At 40.7% G+C, this 17,995-nt stretch overlaps 3 protein-coding genes across 3 annotated transcripts in view; all 3 read right to left on the reverse strand.

The window, feature by feature from the left end:
* Nucleotides 1-1,284: 1,284 nt before the first annotated feature.
* On the reverse strand, nucleotides 1,285-4,902 carry traf3ip2a (TRAF3 interacting protein 2a). Its single transcript, XM_085373324.1, has 9 exons — nucleotides 4,887-4,902; nucleotides 4,359-4,790; nucleotides 2,998-3,139; nucleotides 2,701-2,885; nucleotides 2,494-2,582; nucleotides 2,348-2,416; nucleotides 2,154-2,258; nucleotides 1,740-1,814; nucleotides 1,285-1,431 (listed from the first exon to the last, which is right to left on the reverse strand). Exons 1-9 carry the CDS (start codon nucleotides 4,900-4,902, stop codon nucleotides 1,285-1,287), a joined length of 1,260 nt encoding a protein of 419 aa, XP_085229450.1.
* Nucleotides 4,903-7,588: 2,686 nt separating this feature from the next.
* On the reverse strand, nucleotides 7,589-9,328 carry LOC146617772 (putative G protein-coupled receptor 139). Its single transcript, XM_085373237.1, has 2 exons — nucleotides 9,250-9,328; nucleotides 7,589-8,598 (listed from the first exon to the last, which is right to left on the reverse strand). Exons 1-2 carry the CDS (start codon nucleotides 9,326-9,328, stop codon nucleotides 7,589-7,591), a joined length of 1,089 nt encoding a protein of 362 aa, XP_085229363.1.
* Nucleotides 9,329-14,528: 5,200 nt separating this feature from the next.
* The window catches only part of fynb (FYN proto-oncogene, Src family tyrosine kinase b), an 87,428-nt gene continuing 83,961 nt past the window's right edge, over nucleotides 14,529-17,995 (reverse strand). The window contains exons 13-14 of the mRNA XM_085373126.1: nucleotides 17,200-17,331; nucleotides 14,529-15,135 (exon numbers count right to left, since the gene is read on the reverse strand). Coding sequence (XP_085229252.1) covers nucleotides 14,927-15,135; nucleotides 17,200-17,331 — 341 coding nt within the window. The 3' untranslated portion in view covers nucleotides 14,529-14,926. The remainder of the gene's footprint in view (nucleotides 15,136-17,199; nucleotides 17,332-17,995) is intronic.

The following is a 17,995-nucleotide window of genomic DNA, read 5'->3' on the forward strand; positions in this document are numbered from 1 at the left end:
AAAGCTGTGCCATGTAAAATATATATTAAAAACTGCATGGTTTGGTGGTAATGAATGAAGACAAGACAACATCAAATATTGAAACAGAATTTTTTTACTGTACATTTCTAAAAACAACACACTGTGTTTACTGGGGGAGACCCAGGAGTACATGTTGCTGTGAAAGCAAAATATTTTACAATCTTTGCTTAATGAAGGATTTCAACTGCTCAACAGTTCAGGCATTGGTGCTATGCGGACCAATGCCCTCCATACCATCATACGTGCTGGCATTTGAACTGCATGCTGATAACAAGCAGGATGTTCACTCTCATCTTTACTCCAGAGGGTAGAAGTATTCCTGGATCATAGTGGTGGTCTGTGCGTTTGCGTGGTTTTTGAACGTGCATTTGTAAATGCAGTCAGATATCACATCCACGGACTCTTTCAGAACAAATCCTTAGCCCATGCAGTCTACCGCTGAATCACGTCTTGAAAATCATAGCCGCTCAATATCAATTTTCAGCTTTTTCTATTATGTACAGAAATATGTTAGTGATACTTATTTACTCTAGATCATGAATTCTCTAAATGCTTTGCAATTTTACATCCAGAATTTTTTTTTTTTTTTTTTTTTTTTTTTTTTTTTTTAACAGTCCTACTTAGCACTCTTTTTTTGGTTGATTTTCTATATCTCTCTATCTCTATATAGTTTTTTTTATCATTAGTAGTAGTGGCCTGCGTTGCCTTGTGAGCTGAAAGATATTTAAAATAAACACACTTCTCAAAATATACTAATGCTTCTCAGTTTTGAGATTACTCTTAAGTGCTGGGCAGGTACAGTGCTTTAACTGTACACTGTTAGGAAAAAAATAGATTAGATAAATAATTATGTGGCTGAATATCCAGATATTTGTAAGTGTTGGTGAAGACTAAGCCAGATCTTTCACATGCACAAAATCACAACTTCAGATATGTACTAATGTTTCTAATATAATAAGCTAGAAAAAAGCCTTTCTGCCTTCTTGTAGACAAATATTGGTTAAATTCATTTGAAGTGTATATTAAGGAAAGAATAAGAAACCAAAATGAAACCTACAAAGTAGCAGCAAAAGCTCTGATTGGCCAGTGTAAAAGCAGATTTGTCGGAAATAAACAAGTACGTTTAATCTACCTGTAAAGGTTAAACGTGCCACTTCATTGATTGTTTATAACTGAACACTGTTAAAGATCAGTAAATCTGGGGTAAAGTAAACAATTTTAACTATGCCACATATTTTGTCCCCAGTCCTCTTTTTACTGCTCTCAGACAGGACGGAACGTGAGGGTGAGGTCAGCACTCCGGTGTGGGATGATGTAGCGCTCCTCCCTCAAGAGACGCAGAAGCAAATCCTGGGTGTCCTGGGGCCAACGGTAGATTCTGGTACTCTGAAGCCAGCTGGGTACATGAGCCTGTAAGAGGATACGAGGGGTAGCCGTGGGTTAACATGCACAGTCAATGTACGTAATCCTCTGGATTCATGGGCCTTTTACCTGGAACCTAACTGCCCTCATCTCTTTCCTGTTTATAGTCTACGCAAAGCTGTAAACTTTGTCCTTTTCTTTTCAATCAGTTTTTTTGGAGGGTTTTATTTCCTCACATAGGTTTTACTTATGCTTCCAATGCGGGGTGATGGTGAGTGGTTTATTAAAGGGTCAGTTCACACAAATCACAAAGACATGCCCGTCCGTCCCCCCAATCATGTGTTGATCAGTCTTACCTTGGCTGCATTGGGAAACATCACAGGAACCAGTCTGAAGTTCAGGCAGCCTTGCTGGATGTACTCATTTTGAATCTGTGCCATTGTGAAAGGATAGTCAGTGATAGAACTAAACAAAGGCTTCACTCATGAGTTCAACCAAAATGTATTTTCCTTGTCACCTAACATTGACACAATTACACATTGTGATTGATGCTCTGACAGAAAGCAGAAGAATTTGACTGCACTCTGCTCTGGCACACTAACACAGTGAGGAATCTGGGAGGAACGGCTGTTTTCAGTTCCTGGGAGGTATTTCCTCATTCTTCCATGCAATTGAAATGTGAGAGGAGGTACTATAATGATACAGAAAAGCCACAAGAGGGAGACATTGTGAGAAAATATTTGCTTCTCAGTTCCTAAGAGGCCATTTACCTGGTTGTGGATGTACTTTGTGTGCAGGCCATGCTCATCGACTCCATCTCCTTCCACATCCGCTTTGTACTTGGGGCTGATGGCCACAATGATCAGCACTGATTTCTGTCAAAACAATCCTCACTGTCAATTTTTCAGCACAGCTGTGATAAGAGTTGAAGAATTGCCTAATCAAACTCAGCCGTCACACTTACATCATTCAGAAAACGGTCCATCCATTGGTTGATACCCATGCTTCGGATTGAACTGTCAAACATGTCGAGCTGAGGAAAGGCAGAGCGAGTGAGAACATTTGAAGTGGAGTGAGCATCTGCGGGAAATCAAAGGCTGATGGACTTACTGAGGGTCTAAAGCCTTGGTCCACGAGAAATTTAACAAACATGAACATTTCCTTGGCTATGTCCACTGAATATGTGATAAAAACTCTTCCTGTCAATGAGGGAGGGGAAAAACAGAAAACAAAAAACCCATCAGTCATTATCCTGAACAGAAGGGAAACATGAAACAGAAGGGAATGATGCATGCTTTGGCACATGGTGGGACTTACTGCACTCCTCAGGAAGACTGATGGTCCTCCTGATCTCCTTCGTGCCTGATCCTGCGCCTGCAAGGTCGGAGCAACCCACGCTGACCTCATGCATCACGTCTAGAGGAGGTGTTGCATAGGGAGGCGCAGAACCACAGTGACCATTAAGAGCACCTTTAAGTTGCTGCCCATTTTGAGAGAGATTCCTGTGGAGGGAAATGATGAGAAATGACCACAGAGTGACTCACAACATACGGTATTGGGGAAAGTATTCCACCAGTGAACCAATGCTGGAATTAGTAGATCATAATGACAAACATTTTCTGGTGAGGTTGAGGCTCCTGGTGTCGGGCTGCTGGGTAACCCGGGTCTTGATGACAATAATTATCGCGTCCGCGCAGGTTTGCTGGAGGCCAGCACGCGCGCTGTTTCAGACAGCTTCCCTGCATTGGCATGTGGCCTGCAGACAGACACAGAGGAGCAGACATAAGTTCCTCTTTCAGATGGTTTAGCAGAAATGAGATGCAGATTGTCCTGCTTCTGGAATGCAATAGCACATTTACTGTTTGTTCTTGAGTGCTAAAATTATGGTTTTAAATGATTGCTGCCTACAACCAATTTTTTTCAGTGACATTCAATATCATATGTCAAATTCATAGTCACAATATGACCAATTATAGTTATCATTTGTTATGGGACACTCGATGTTTCCATGTTATTGAGCGCCAGCCGCAAAGTAAAGATGTCTTAAAGTGGGCATGAGTTTGGTGTTTTAGTGTCCTATGACACAGTATCAACAAACAGGGCTGAAAAAGGAAGCTAAAAGCTACAGTTCACCAGCTTGTCAGTCCCTATAGAATCCCATTTTAAAATGCTTAACATTTTTACAGCCTGTTACAATGTGGCACAACAGCGCTGACTTCTGTGTGAATTTGTTTTCCTGCTCACCTGGTTGGATTATTTTTTTTTTTCTTCACAGGCCTAAAGTTGTGGGTGTGATTGTTTATGCTGAAAGGTTTCAGTAAACAGTAGAGAAACCTATGGATTACGTATTTTTTTGTTTTCCACGTAAATCTGTGGACTCCAAACATGTCAGCAAAAACTGAGACATTGTAAGGGATTAAGGTACAGATTATTTTTCCTTTAATTTGTGACCTCTTTTACGGTGTTCTGTGTAAATCAGGCCATCAGACTGCTGAACACGTCATAGACACCTCAGCTTCACTACTGGAACTTCAACATTATGCACTCCACACTGTATATAAATGCCACTTGTTTTGCACATATTCAACTGTGTATATTTTATATATTTTATTATTATTTTATTTTTTTACTATTTAATTTGTAAAAATGTACACACACACACACACACACACACACACACACACACGAAAATATTTAGTATACACATCCAGAAATGCATACACTATTATATATTGTACATATATTTATTAGTTTCAGGTTGGCCATTCTTGTATTTTGCTCGTTTGTGTTGTTGTGTTTGCACATCTGTTGCTTGTGGGGCTCGCACACAAGAATTTCACTCGCATGTGCTGTGCCAGTGTGCCTGCACATGTGATGTGACAATAAAAAGTGATTTGATTTGATTTGAAATATTGGATAATTTTTCAGATCTACTTAAATGAAACAATCCAGTGGTAATTCACTGACATACTCACATGGCATATGTGGAATTGGCATTTTAACATAGTTGATGCTGTTGAAGTCCGATTTGAGCGGTTGGGGGGGCTCCAAGTACTCTGCATCGTCCACAGAGTGGCTCCGGTGCTGGCTTGAAGGGCCTATGGGGTCTTGCTTATACTGCACTTTCTGTCTTAGGCTAACATGCCAAAAATCTTCCATGAATGGGGCATTCACGTGTCCCGAGAGTGGTGCTGCTGGGGAGTTAATGCGAAACTGGTGCTTATACTGGTTCTCAGGGAATTTACTCAAGCCCACTTGTTGTGCTGCCCGCTGTGGAGGCTCAAATTTACGGGCCTCTAGCCTTTTGACGGTCTCTGTGTGTGCGTTACACTGTTCACATGGGGGGAGCCGTTCCAAGTCCAGAGTCTCACCCATTTCAACAGGAATGCTATGATGGGGACAAGGCCCTGAAAGCAAGAAGGAAAAGATCAACAGGTTTTTACTCACTTCACTTAAAATGGCATTTTTGGCAAGCTGATAGCTCTGTGTCTGTGCCTTCCTACCTTTATAAGGGTCCATTTTTTAATTTTATTTTACCAATTAAAAAGTGTCTTTGGCCTCTGTGGTGAAAATGAAAGCAGTGTTAAAATAATCTGTTGCAACATGGCACCTTAAAGACAGACACACACAAAAACACACGCACGCACATACACACACACACAGCAAAACGCCCTACATAAAATCAACATGGCGGTTACAAACTGAGACTAGAACCACAGGGAAAAGCATTACCCTTAATATGGCAAACGCTTCTCGGTAGAAGTATTCATGTGTTCTTTTATTTTTCACACTGAAACAAGTGAAAACGGAGGATCTCTACAGGTGGGTTGAAGCGTAACCTGATCGTGACAAACAAGTACAAAGGTCAGAATCATTCATCAAAAGCAATGCCAGGTATTTCTTTTTAAACAATAACTAAAAAAAAAAAAAGAGTCAAAAGTTAACATGGTGTTTGACATTACAAGTTAAAGAACAAAGCCAATGTGTTTTCACACCTACCTTCGCTTAAAGCTGCTCAGCCTCAGCACAAACCTGTTTTGTGGCAAACAGGAAACATTCCTGCTGCTTGTTCCTTCCTGTCTTATGCAAATCCTGGAAGTCTCGTGACCCATTTATGCAAAAGGTGTGGAGCGTGAACTCCAGGGCTGCCAATCAGGTTGCTTCTTCAACCAGGTAGGCAGGCTGCAGCTAGCCACATTCAACTGTTTTGTTGGAAAGGTGTCATGTTTTGTTTTCATCACACATTGTGAAGCAATGAAATTGAAGCAGCAGGGGGGAAAAGGATACACAGGACTTGACAGGTAAAGAACATATACTACAGCATGTATAAAACGGTACAGTGACCCATTTTCAAGGCCATCAAACAAGAACATGTTTTTGTTTCATAACTAGACATGATCCATATCACACCCAAGTCTGATTTTCCTTTTTTGTTTTATAAATAAACTGTATTGACAAAGGCCCACAGTCGGGCAAAAGGTTGTATATAATGGTTCTTTGAGCAAAATGCATACCATGTTTTTGTGTGGATGGGAAAAAATGCAGTAACTTCTGGGTCTGAAAAGAGAACTAGTTTAATATCTTAAACTTGCATTCTTTCTGATGTTCAACACTGGTCATTCCTGTGCTTGGAAGAAGAAACCAAGAGGGGTGTGTCATTAAGCTAGATTACTAGGTTAGCAAGAAAGTCTTGTTTTAAGTTGTTTGTCATGAAAGTGGCTTTCTTTCTACCTGACTAAAAAATTGTGGTAATTTAACCTGAACAGGAGTGGGTTATGTTCAGGATTTCTTTTTACAAACGGCTGGACTTGCATATGATTTTTTTTCTTTGCATATTAGAATTTAAATTGTATCTCTGTATCATGGCTTTTGTACCTCACTGATATTGCAAATGAAGCGCAGCTGTACAAACGTCACAATGTTGCTGGAATATTCATCTGATGATGCAGAAAATGTGTAAATGTTCATATACTTGATTCTGATCTGCTGCTCTTTTACAGCGCAGTTAGTAGAATGCAGAACACACACAAAGAGCACCTGTCAATCAATAAAATTGATTTAACTTCTGCCAACAAACTAAATTTCCACATCGCCTTTATTAAGGTACAGGCCAGTTTTAAAGTTCCAGAGCTCTACTGTGAATGATAGGCAGAATTCATAGGGATAATTTTGTATGGAAAAAGATCATATGACACAGCAAAGAAAGGCCGCCTCAACAGAGAAAGTTGCAGAAATTATAGCGTGATATCTCTCATCTCTGACTGGGGTTTTAGGTTTTGTCAAGTCAGCTTATACAAAGAAAGCCTGACTTATTTCCTTGGTAGTACACCCTTCAGTAGTACAGAAGGTTGATTTTAAAACAACAAGAGTGCCCAAAATCAACCTTCTGGGTTAATAATGTAACTTTAGTAACCAGTGACTGTTGGTGACGATGTCAGTAGATGTACTTTATATGTTGGCATCACATACAGTAAAAACATAGACGTAGGACCCCGGTTGGAAAAATTCAGCCAATATGCAGTTCCTTAAACCTGCCTTCTGTCTCAAGTCCACCTGATGACGATAGCTGTGAATGCAAAAGGACTCCCAGTCCCATAGAAGTCCATGGAAAAATGGCTTTCTGACTTAGAAGGAAAACGTTTTGAGAGGTTAAGTTTATGGGCTCAGTCACTCATTTTGGGTCATATTGAATACAAAATAAATTTTTAAATCTCAGTCATAATTTTTTTAAGAAATAGAGGCTTATCTGTGGCATTAATTCACAAAATATATGTTTATCTGTTGGATTCAGCTTTTTGGGACATATGTATAACTTCATAGCAATCAAGAAATTGTTGAGGTGTTTCAGAGCAGGTCATCCATCTGTCCAATTTGGGCTTTTGCTGCAATCTAATATTGTTGTATGTATTGAGAGCCATGACACCAACATAGGTATTTCAATCTTTCTTTCAAGTCCTCTCACTTCATTTGACATTTTGACACCTTTTCAGAATTCGTCCCAAGTATCTGTTTTTGCAATATATTATGTTAAACAAGTTTTTCATATACACCATCTGCGTATATGCTGATACTGTTCTACCTGTGTAAACCAACCAAACACATCATTCTGGCTTTAGGTTAATATCGAAGTTGATGAGTTTCCGGGGATACAGCCTATAAAAGTAGGTAAGTGTACCTTGATTCACGGCTTGATTCACGGTTCGTTCTATTCTGTAGGTTTTAAACTGGTTAGCACCACAGACACAGGGTTGCTGGAATATGAAGCCTTATGATCCACCACTGAAAAAACTTTCATGGTAGTATTTGTGAGGACAGAGCCCAGTTCAAGTGCCTTCTCATTACAAGTCAGTACCTGGACCAGCTCTTGCCGGAAGCGGCGACTGACCATACAGTAGAGTAGGAAGTTTGTGGTGGAGTTCAGGTTCTGCAGCATGTTGGCAATGTCTCCGGCAACGTTGATTGGAATGCTGTAGTCATTTCTATTAAAATTCTCATTATTGTAGTTGGTCCTCAAGATGCAATACGTGACAAAACGAGGAAGGCTAAGCACAACAAAAGCCACAGAGACTGTTCCCAGCAGGAGAATGGTCCTCCTCAACATGTCCCTCGTGCTTTTACCCTGCATGACACGATACTCCTCTTTAGTGAAGAGCTTACTGGCGTTGCACAAATGGTACCCAATGAGGTAATTGAAAATGATAACCAACACGATTGGAATTCCTCCTGAGAGGAATGTAGTTATCCACACTATAACAGTAGTGTAGGTCTCATTGCGGTATAGACATCTGGGCAATGTGATGTTCTCTCCATCCACTGTGAGGTTCACAGGTGTGACAATATTGATCCAAGCCAGAGGCACAGAGACCAGGTGGGATACCAGCACAATAGCTATGCAGGTAAGCTTAGTGACCCTAGTTTGTGACAAATGCTGTTTGACAGCCGTGCTGCGGAGGACCAAGTAACGCTCGATGGTGAACACCACCACAATCCAAGAGGAGCTGTAGAGTGACCCATACTGCAAAAATCCCAGAATGCTACACCAGGGGTAAGAGTGCCAGAAGGGCTGCAGGGTCCAGAAGGCGAGAGTTAGGTCAATAAGAATTACCCACACCAAGTAGAAAATGTCAGCAATAGCTAGACAGCTGAGGTAGATGATGGCTGTGCTGGACATCCCACAATTACGGAAACAGATCATGTAGAATGTGAAGAGGTTTCCTAGAACAAAGAGTAGGAACACAGGCCCACACTCGTTTATTGATCATTTGGTCAAAGATAAAAGCTAAAACTAAGGATGCATATGATATTGTACACATCCACAAGATACAGTAAGTAGCAAAATTAATCTGATGTCCAGTTTTCACACATTTTTAACTATTCAGGAACTATTTAGGAAACTTCATCTCATGGATTTCATCAAGGATTTGGTAGCTAGCATACATCAGTTAGCTAATGTTGTTGGTTACAGAGTAGCTGTGTCCAAATTCAGAGGCTACATCCTCCTGAGGCCGCATTTGTAGGCCGATTACATCACAACGACGCGACAAAGGCTTGAAGACTGAGAAAAAATAATTCAGATGACTTTTTTCTCAGAATTCTGACTTTTTTCTCAGAATTCTGACTTTTTTCTCAGAATTCTGACTTTTTTCTCAGAATTCTGAGATTAAAGTCAGAATTCTAACTTTTCTCAGAATTCTGGAGAAGAAGAAAAAAAAGATGTGCCCACTTTTTCTTTTTTCCAGTGGCCCTAATCCTCGTCCGCAGCTAAATACGCAATGTCATATTTCTATTTCTACTTGTCTTATGCATTGTTATATTTTGATGTCCATTATTCTTGATAGATCGTGGAAAGCCAAACGCAATACAAACCTGGAATGCCGATGACACAAAGTAAAGGGTAGTAGATCTTCTGGATAGTAACAAAGATGGATAAAGTGGCTCCCTCCATTGTTTGCTCACATGCTAATACCTGCAATAAAACCACTGGATGTACAGTAAGACAAATAATGTTCAGGGCGTCACATTGTGCAGCTTTTTAAGACCTACTTGGAAAGTTTTAGGTGTAACTGTTAGGATAACATATTGTACATGATGACAACTGTTGAGTTTAAGCTGCTAAAAATAGATTTACATTTTGTAGGCTACTTTGTTGTAAACTCAAAATAACTCTACATGAAAGCTGGCCTACTGTGTTAGGTGGGTTTCATCTGGGTGTAACTAAAACAAAGCATTAATGGTTTCTGAAGAAAGTTATGTTTTCTTCAAATCTCTGTCACTTGGAAATTGCTTGTCTGCGGCCCTGTGTTACTTGAGAGAAGTTAGGGATCCACTGTAATCTTGATGACATACAGAACCATACATATAGCTTTATTCTTTCATCCTTTTTTACCTTTTAGAAGCTTCAAAACTCTGTATGAATATAGCAGTCTTTACTATTAAAGTGAACTAAATTAGACTTACCTAGTTTCTGCAGGATGTGATTGCTGTGCTCCTTTTAGCTATAAAGTTGCCACATAAAGGGGAGTTTTTCCACAGAGATGCATCCCAGCTGGTTATGAGTCTACAAAGACAATGGTATTGATAATATGAAGGAGAGATGCTGAGGGAGCTCCACCTGCTGCTCCAATAAGGCTTTGGGAGGGGGGAGTCACACCACCTGACATACGGTTGAAGGGAATTTTCCTACACAGTGGAAGCTCATTTCTGGCAGCACTTATAACACACGCCTTTACAAACCAAATTAAGTTACTGAAATGACCCCCCTCCCACTCGTGTGTTTTGAATGAAAAAACTTCAAGCAAGAAAAATAGACAGAATTTATTTCTTCCTCACTATGCAGGTTTGTGAAACCTTTTCATTGGACAGCTCCACTGAAATAGAAAGTCATATGAATTTGAAATGAAACTCTGAGATTTCTGATAATATTTTGTAAATTTACAGTGAATGGCTCATCACAATTACTCTACAAGTTTATCCTCTAACACATTTACATCTTAAATCTGGGACTCTCCACCATTATAGTCTTAGAACTGAAGAAGATTCTCAGATGAGAGGTGAAACGTTTCCAAGCTCCTTAGACTACGATGACCTGGATGACACAGGCACATTTACATCTCCTTTTTTGTCCTAATCCTTGCTTTTTGGAACATAACTTTTCCTTTGACTTCCTCTGAGTATGTTGTCTCTCTAATTTTGAAAAACTTGAGAATACACTTTAGGACATTATTGTGTGCTTTGCATATTACCATTGCAGTGCTGAGCTCAACTAAATTGCAAAATTTCAAGGCAGATTTTTCTTTTTAAAAAGATGTGCCTCCCTCCTTTTGAATGTAGTACTGATTCTGCAGCTGGTGTCCGTCTAAAATGGTAGGTTGCACATTGATGGAACATCAAAGCTGCTCCCATTCCTCACTGGCAGCATTGACTTTTTAAGCTCTAAACTCTCCCAAAGTAAAATTAGCAAATTATTTTGGATGGTGGTGCTGCTTAACTTTAATTCCACTCACAAACAATCATATATTCAACCCACCATTACCTGTGATCCCTGAGCGTGTCGGCATAAGTGGAAATTGGAGCGAGAGTGGCTGAGGAGAAGTGAGTGTGCGTGAGAAAAGGAGTGGCGGCGTTTGGACTGAGTGAAGAGCGAGCATGGATTTCCTCCCCTCTATCCCCTGGAGCCCTGGACCCCTGCCCCACTCACTGTATATATAAATCACTGTGGTTTCACTCTTGTGTCAATAATTTGTCACCTTTATTGCTTGCCAGAACGCTGTCTGCGCTTGAATCCATCTGTTAGCCATGACAAGCTGTACAGTGTGATTAAAGTAATTAGAAATAAGTAACATAACTTGTTTTATAAGGCTGTGATCAGGTGAGATGTGGTGCTACTCTAAAACTGCTTTTTTGTGAATTTAGCCAATTAAATTCAACAAGATTTAAACAGATGTTTCACAAGCTGTATGGCTGATTTATTTATTGATTTTTTCCCAAAAAGTTAGCAAATCTCTTTACTGTACTCATACTAGCTGTCCTCTTTTCTGCCTTCAAATCCTACTGATCAATAAATCAAACAGCAGTGTACAAACAGAATGCTTTAGCTGAGTTTGGAAAATTTGTTGTCATGGAAAAGAAGTGATACCTTTCACATAGAAGACATTGATTTGTCAAACATAGGCGCAATAATCATTAATGGCCATTAATGGTAGTGTTACCAGTTGGTGAGCCAGAGACCTGCACTTTCAGTGACTTTAATCCAGGGGTAGGCAACCTTTCTGATGATGAGTGCCATTTAAAATTTCCTCAGAAGTAAGTGTGCCATATGATTGCATTATGATTCACTCAGATATACACCTGGTTTATATCTGACCCAGATAGACTGCAGGTCATAACTTCTTACCTGAAGTTCAGTTCACCTGACACTCGGACCGTCGGCTGCCTTGGGTCTCTCCTCCTCCTGCCTCCCCTCTCCCCCAGCCACCTGCTGGCCTCCACCACTTGTTAATGTTACTGAATCTGTGGAAGCTCCGCCATAGCCACCACCAAACAACTGAGTTATTTTTACACACCGGCCAGCGTCTGGCCAATCCACCACCTTTCATTGTTTATACCGTTCCAAAAAAAAAAAAAAATCATCGGCCCACCGAGCAAATGCCTGGTATGCCCGATGGCCTGTCCAACTATGGTCGTGCCATCAGTTAACCCTTCGGGCATGCGTGCCTAGGGTTGCCGACCCCTGCTTTAATCCTACTTATATATGTAAGTTTTTGAAAAAAATCTACTTCTAAAAGTACTTTTATTGCACCATGTTTATTCACTCATGAGCTGCTGTAACATCAATTAAATGGCTGAATTACCACCTCAGGTGTTTATTCAGGTGTGTTGCAGCAGGGACACATTCAAAAGTTTAAGGACCCCATCCCTCAACGACTGGAGTTTGACACCTGTGACCTAGGGGAAGCATGTATAATGCAAACAGAACTGGTCCTACATGGAACCCTGTGGAACTCCAATATTAACCTTAGTGTGTGAATAAAACTCCCCATTTACATGAACAAACTGGAGTCTATTGGAGAGAGATATGATTCAAATCAGTGCGGCACAGGACCTTTAATACCTGCGGCCTGCTCTAATCTCTGTAATAAAATACGGTCAACAGTATCGAACGCTACACCGAAGTCTAGCAGGACAAGCAAAGAGATAGGTCTATTTGTCACAGGTCATAAGAAGATAATTTTTAACCTTCTGAGTGATGAGGTCCTAAACCTGACTGAAACTCTTTAAATAAACCATTCCTCTGTTGCTGCTTTACAACAATTCTTTAAAGAACTATTGAGATAAAAGGAAGGTTGGAGACTGGCCTACAATTGGCTAAGACAGCTGGATCAAATCTTTTTGAGTAATGGTTTAATTACTGCCAGCTTAAAGGCCTGTAGGGGTACATATTAATGGTACATAGCCCACAGACTTATCATATTTAAGATTGACACATTATTTAATGGTAGGACTTCTTTGAGCAGTCTTGTAGGAATGGAATCTGACAGACAGCCTGGTTGGATTACTGAAGTTATTCACTGCATACCAGGCAGAATCGTACGCAGTGAGAATGTCACACTATTAACATGATAATCAGGCATAGAGCAGAGCAGCTACCTAAACTAAACTCCCACGGTGTTGGCACATTTCATTCAAGAGGATAACAGCAGGCGGATTATATCCTTGACTTAGCTACAGCAATTTCAGAAAGACATCTACAGTAATGTAATGTATTTGCTACTGCTGTGTAATCCATGTTTTTAAGAAATTATCAGACAAATGAAGGTTTTCAGGGAATACTGTAAAATCTTTAGTTTTTAGAGTATATGTCACAACAAGATCCAGAATAAGATTCCTCCTCCTGCTCTGCTGCTAGCAACAGCAGCCTCCTGTGACTGTGAGGGCTTGTTACCAGTTGTGCTGGTACTAACATGGCAGTTAATTTGTCACATTTTGCTGCATCTATTTTTAGTTTCTTTTTCTCTCTTTTCAGCTCCACCTTTTGACCACTTCAAGTTGTGTGAGGGCACAGGGAAAGTAGGGCCTGGCTGCCACTGGCTCTCTTGCTCTGTGAGCATGCAGTTTCTCTTGGTTTCTCAGGCAGGTGCACACACACATGTAAAACACTGGCATTGGTCATAATAAGTGTCTTGGAAAGAGTGTAAAATGTTTATTGGTCTTTTCTGAGTTCCAAATGCCAAATCACTGAATTAACAAAACGAGTCATGTTAATAAAAAATGGAAATGAAAGATACAAAGGAGAGAAGTTAGCGACACTTAAAACCCATTTAGCTGTACAACTGAAAAATGAGGATTTACCAAAGGCTTTGATACCATCTGCATTAAGACCAGACCAGACCAGAGCTGGTTTCCATTTATTTTCAATGCGTTTCACATTCAGACTCCTGTCACATGAACTGGTCCAGAGCTCCCCTGATCATATACTCCAAATGTCTCTCGAAGGATCACCTAAAAGGGTTAAATAAAATCAAAGACTCAATATAATCGTGTCACTTAAACATAAAAGAAGAAGCAGCTCAGGAGGTAAGATGGTCCTGGTTCAGGTGCAGCCTGTTGATCCTGCAGGCTCGGGTGGAGGACGTGCAGGAGGAAAAACCCCACGATCTGTTTCCAAATGAAGATTCTCAATCAAAGACATTTATACTCTTAAATGAAAATCTTTCTTGTCTCCCAGCTACAAAATAACACACCAGTGGTATAAAGACAGAAACATTTTCACCCAAATAGCAATGAGGGATATGTCAAAATCCTTGTACGTTGCTGTGATTTACAAAAATGTGGCAGATCGTTTGTAAAAGAACCTGCAGCAGCAGCAGCCTAACTAGAAGCTTTTGTGACGGGAAGGCAAAAAAAAAGAAAAAAAAAGTGGACTGTGTCATGCTCACCAGGAGAAACTTTATGCAATAACACGTGTAACTGAAAAGTAGAGAATAAAGCGATGAATTCTCTTTTATAGGAAATGAGAAAAAAATATAGAGCCTTCCAATTCAATCTCTAGAAAATAATAGAGAAGCTACAGTATAATACACATACAGATTAACTGTGCCTCCTCAGGTACTTGACTTCCTTTTATCATTATTATTACTTTTGTGCAGAAGAAAATAAAATCTGAAACGGAAGCAGACAAACTAAAACAAGCTTTTCTTATTTACATTGAATACAAGGAACTGCATTAGCACAACCCCCAGTTAACCCCAGTTCCATCAGCCTTGTTAACTATGGCATTTACAGAGTTCAGACACTAGGGGGGCGTGTCGGAGACTGAGGGCGGTGTCGTCAGGGGGTTTGTATTGGAACTCAAGTTGAGCTGAGGAAGCTGTACACATCCCTAACATAAAAAGGCCAGGCTGAAAAGGATCCATAGTTTTTTTGTTTTTGTTTTTTATATAGCACTGCTGTAGCTAATCGTGTCCAGGCCTCGAGCTGACCCCGAGAGAGAGAGAGAGACAGAGAGAGAAAGCAAGAACAGGGTGTGGGGGGTGGTAGCGGTGGGTTAGAGGTTGTCCCCGGGCTGGTACTGAGGTTCGGTGGCTGTGAAGTAGTCTTCCAAGAAGGCTTGCAAGTACTCAAAGGTGGGCCGCTCCTCTGCGTCCTTCTTCCAGCACTGTAGCATCAGCTCGTGCAGCGAAATGGGGCAGTCCTGTGGGCACGGCATCCTGTAGCCCCGCTCCACCTGCTCCAGCACCTCTCGGTTGTTCATACCTGAAAATTAAATGCAGGAAGCAGGTGAGAAAGAGCGCTCGGGAGCTCTGCCTGGGATCACGCAGTGATCAAATTCAAAAAATCAGTTCTTAACGTGCTGAATCTGCAAAGGGTTGTTTAATGAAGATCTGTTTAATTAAAACCTCTAACTGAAGAAAGCAAAATCTACAAAATAATGTTACTAAAGTTTTGAAAAACATGGCCTAGTCTGAACATGTCGTGCGTTGTCGGTCTTAAGTGCTCCTCAGTAACATTCAATATTCACTATTTACTGGCACTTATGCTTATGTTGGTTGCTGCTGTGGTCTCCCTACTGTGTTCTTCTCTTTTTGCTTATTTTCTTTTCAGTAGGTGATCAAACAGACACACAGCAGTAGATGGAAGCAGCTACAAAGTTTGCTTTTCTTCACGTTGGAGGTTGTTAATCAGGTGCTTTGATGAAGGATTCCTGTCGGCTTTTTCTCAGTAAAGATTTGAATGTTGATTACAGCTGGTTGTTCTGGATGCTAGAAAACCCCTTTTTTGACTCCACCTGAGCTCACCATCTTTTTAATCTCTTTAATCCCATCTCTTTGCTCTTTGTAATCCCTCATTTTGTAATCAAGTTATTTGAGTTACTCAATGCATTGTTGCAGCCTTATATTGACCAATACAGAACAATGGGAAAGGACAAGGAACTCAGTGAACATCGACGAAGAATTGTAGATTTATACAAGTTGGGAAGGTCTTCTGGAGCCATTTCTAGACAAGTGCTGATTCAGATCATCAGTTGAAACAACTGTACTCAAGTAAAAGTTATTCTGATGGTCTAACATTGGTTAGGTTGTTTAGGAACAACTCACGATCCACTGTGGCTCGAAACCTGCCAAAAACTGGAATCTGCTCAAACACACAGTCATTGTCCTCAGTGCTTGACTAAAATTTGAAGCCAAATGCCTTCTGGAGAAAAGCTTTATGGTCAAATGGGACAAAGAATTGAACTAGTTGGCCACAATGACGAGAGATATTATTGTAGTAGTAAAGATGAGGCAAAGCTGAACTCTGTAACAGTGTCAAGCATGGTGGTGGTAGCGTCATGCTCTTGGGATGTTGTGCTGCTAGAGGCTCGTGGTACATTGCACAAAGTGAACGGAATAATGGACTACCTCCAAATTCTCCAACCAGACAGCCAGACAGTTGAAACTGTGTTCTAACACAGAGGCCTTCCCAACACACCAACCTCATGCCTATTAAAATTTGTGGACTATGCTTCATGCCAACCTACTTCAATGAACAGTCAAATATCCAGTCTGAAGTATGCTAGAAGCTTGTTGTTGGCTCCCAAAAGTGTTGAAGTGAAACTTGCCACGAGACATTTAACCAAATTTTACTGATGTTGTATAATTTTGACCCTGAGATCAGATAAAATTCAATATAAATTCAAATGATGTCTTTTCCCTTTTTAAAAACAGCTGAATTCTACGGGGTCTCTTTCCAGATGATCTGAGAAACCTTCCAGTTTTTAACTGAATCTGGCAATAATCTTCATCTCAAGTGTCTCCTGGGTAGGATAGTTCTCTTTCTTGAGTCCATTTTTCTGCTATTTTGTCCACTACCTTATAAAGCTGTTAAGGTGCTGCTTTTCCCTCAGCTCACTTGCAAGCTAACCATCCTCACCTGCTCTCTACAGCAGAACCAGCCCACCAGCACCATCTGGTCAAACATGTTCCCCCTCCCTGCATGGAGCTGTATACGGAGTACGCCCCAGCCTCTCCCACTCTCTTTCTTTTTGTTTCTGTGTAAAATGTATCTTGTCCCACAGGGCAGCAGAAGTAATTAAGGGTTAGCTCATATTCTGGCAGGGAAACGAAGGTTACCCAAGCGTAAAGGAACATTTTAATCCCATAAACAGCAGCAGGAGCTGCCTGTTGTGATAGCTGTGTGTACTTTGGTAACTGCTCAGTGTTTCGCAGTTCCCCTTTATTGAGCCCCTTAATCAGTGTAGACTGACCGGCTCAAGGTGAAAGCAGCTGAGCGAGCAGAGCTTAGCTTCTACTGCACCGTTTGATCCTTCCCCTTCCTTACCTGGGTAAGGCACCCGACCCTTGGTGACCAACTCCGTCAGCAGGATGCCGAACGACCACACGTCTGACTTGATGGTAAACTTCCCGTACAACGCGGCCTCTGGGGCGGTCCACTTGATGGGAAACTTTGCACCTGAAGGAGAGCAGTGAGACCACATTAGTATTAACGAGGAGAGCATGTCTACACTTCAGGTTTATTCAGTTTAACATGATCCTTTTTTCTGTTATACTGGGCCTTCACAGTCCCTTATCATTTTAAACTAGCTTGATGAATTTATCTTTAAAGTACACACATATACACATATATACATATACATATATATACACGTGTGTGTGTGTGTGTGAGTGTGAGTGTGTAAATGCATATTATTGTATATGTGGTGGCCTTTCTCTTTTAAGTGAACAATGCTAACATGTACAAATTTGATACCAGCAATACAGCCTGTAAAAAAATTTACAGGATAAAAAGGAACATTCACGTTTTCTCTTAGGTTCCCCTTCACACGCTGTCATTGATTGTAACTGATTAAACTTTAAAAGTACTTCCTGGGAAAAGTCAGGAAGGAAATTAGAGACCAGAGATTAAACATCAGAGGTCTGACTTTTAAAAGTGAAGTGAAGCATCTAGCAGAGAGCAAAGAACATGTGTGCAACAAAATGACTTCATTTGTCAAAGGGAGGAAAGAAATTACAACATAATGACAGTATCTGCTGAGCACATAGAAATGGCATGAACAGCTGCTATGAGCTTCAACTAACCAGCTGGGAAATGACGATATTTACAGTATTCTGAGTGC

Source organism: Diplotaxodon limnothrissa, linkage group LG15 (assembly GCF_057381915.1).
Source record: "Diplotaxodon limnothrissa isolate DT_005_m linkage group LG15, D_limnothrissa_male_GT1.1, whole genome shotgun sequence".
Taxonomy (NCBI): Eukaryota; Metazoa; Chordata; class Actinopteri; order Cichliformes; family Cichlidae; genus Diplotaxodon; species Diplotaxodon limnothrissa.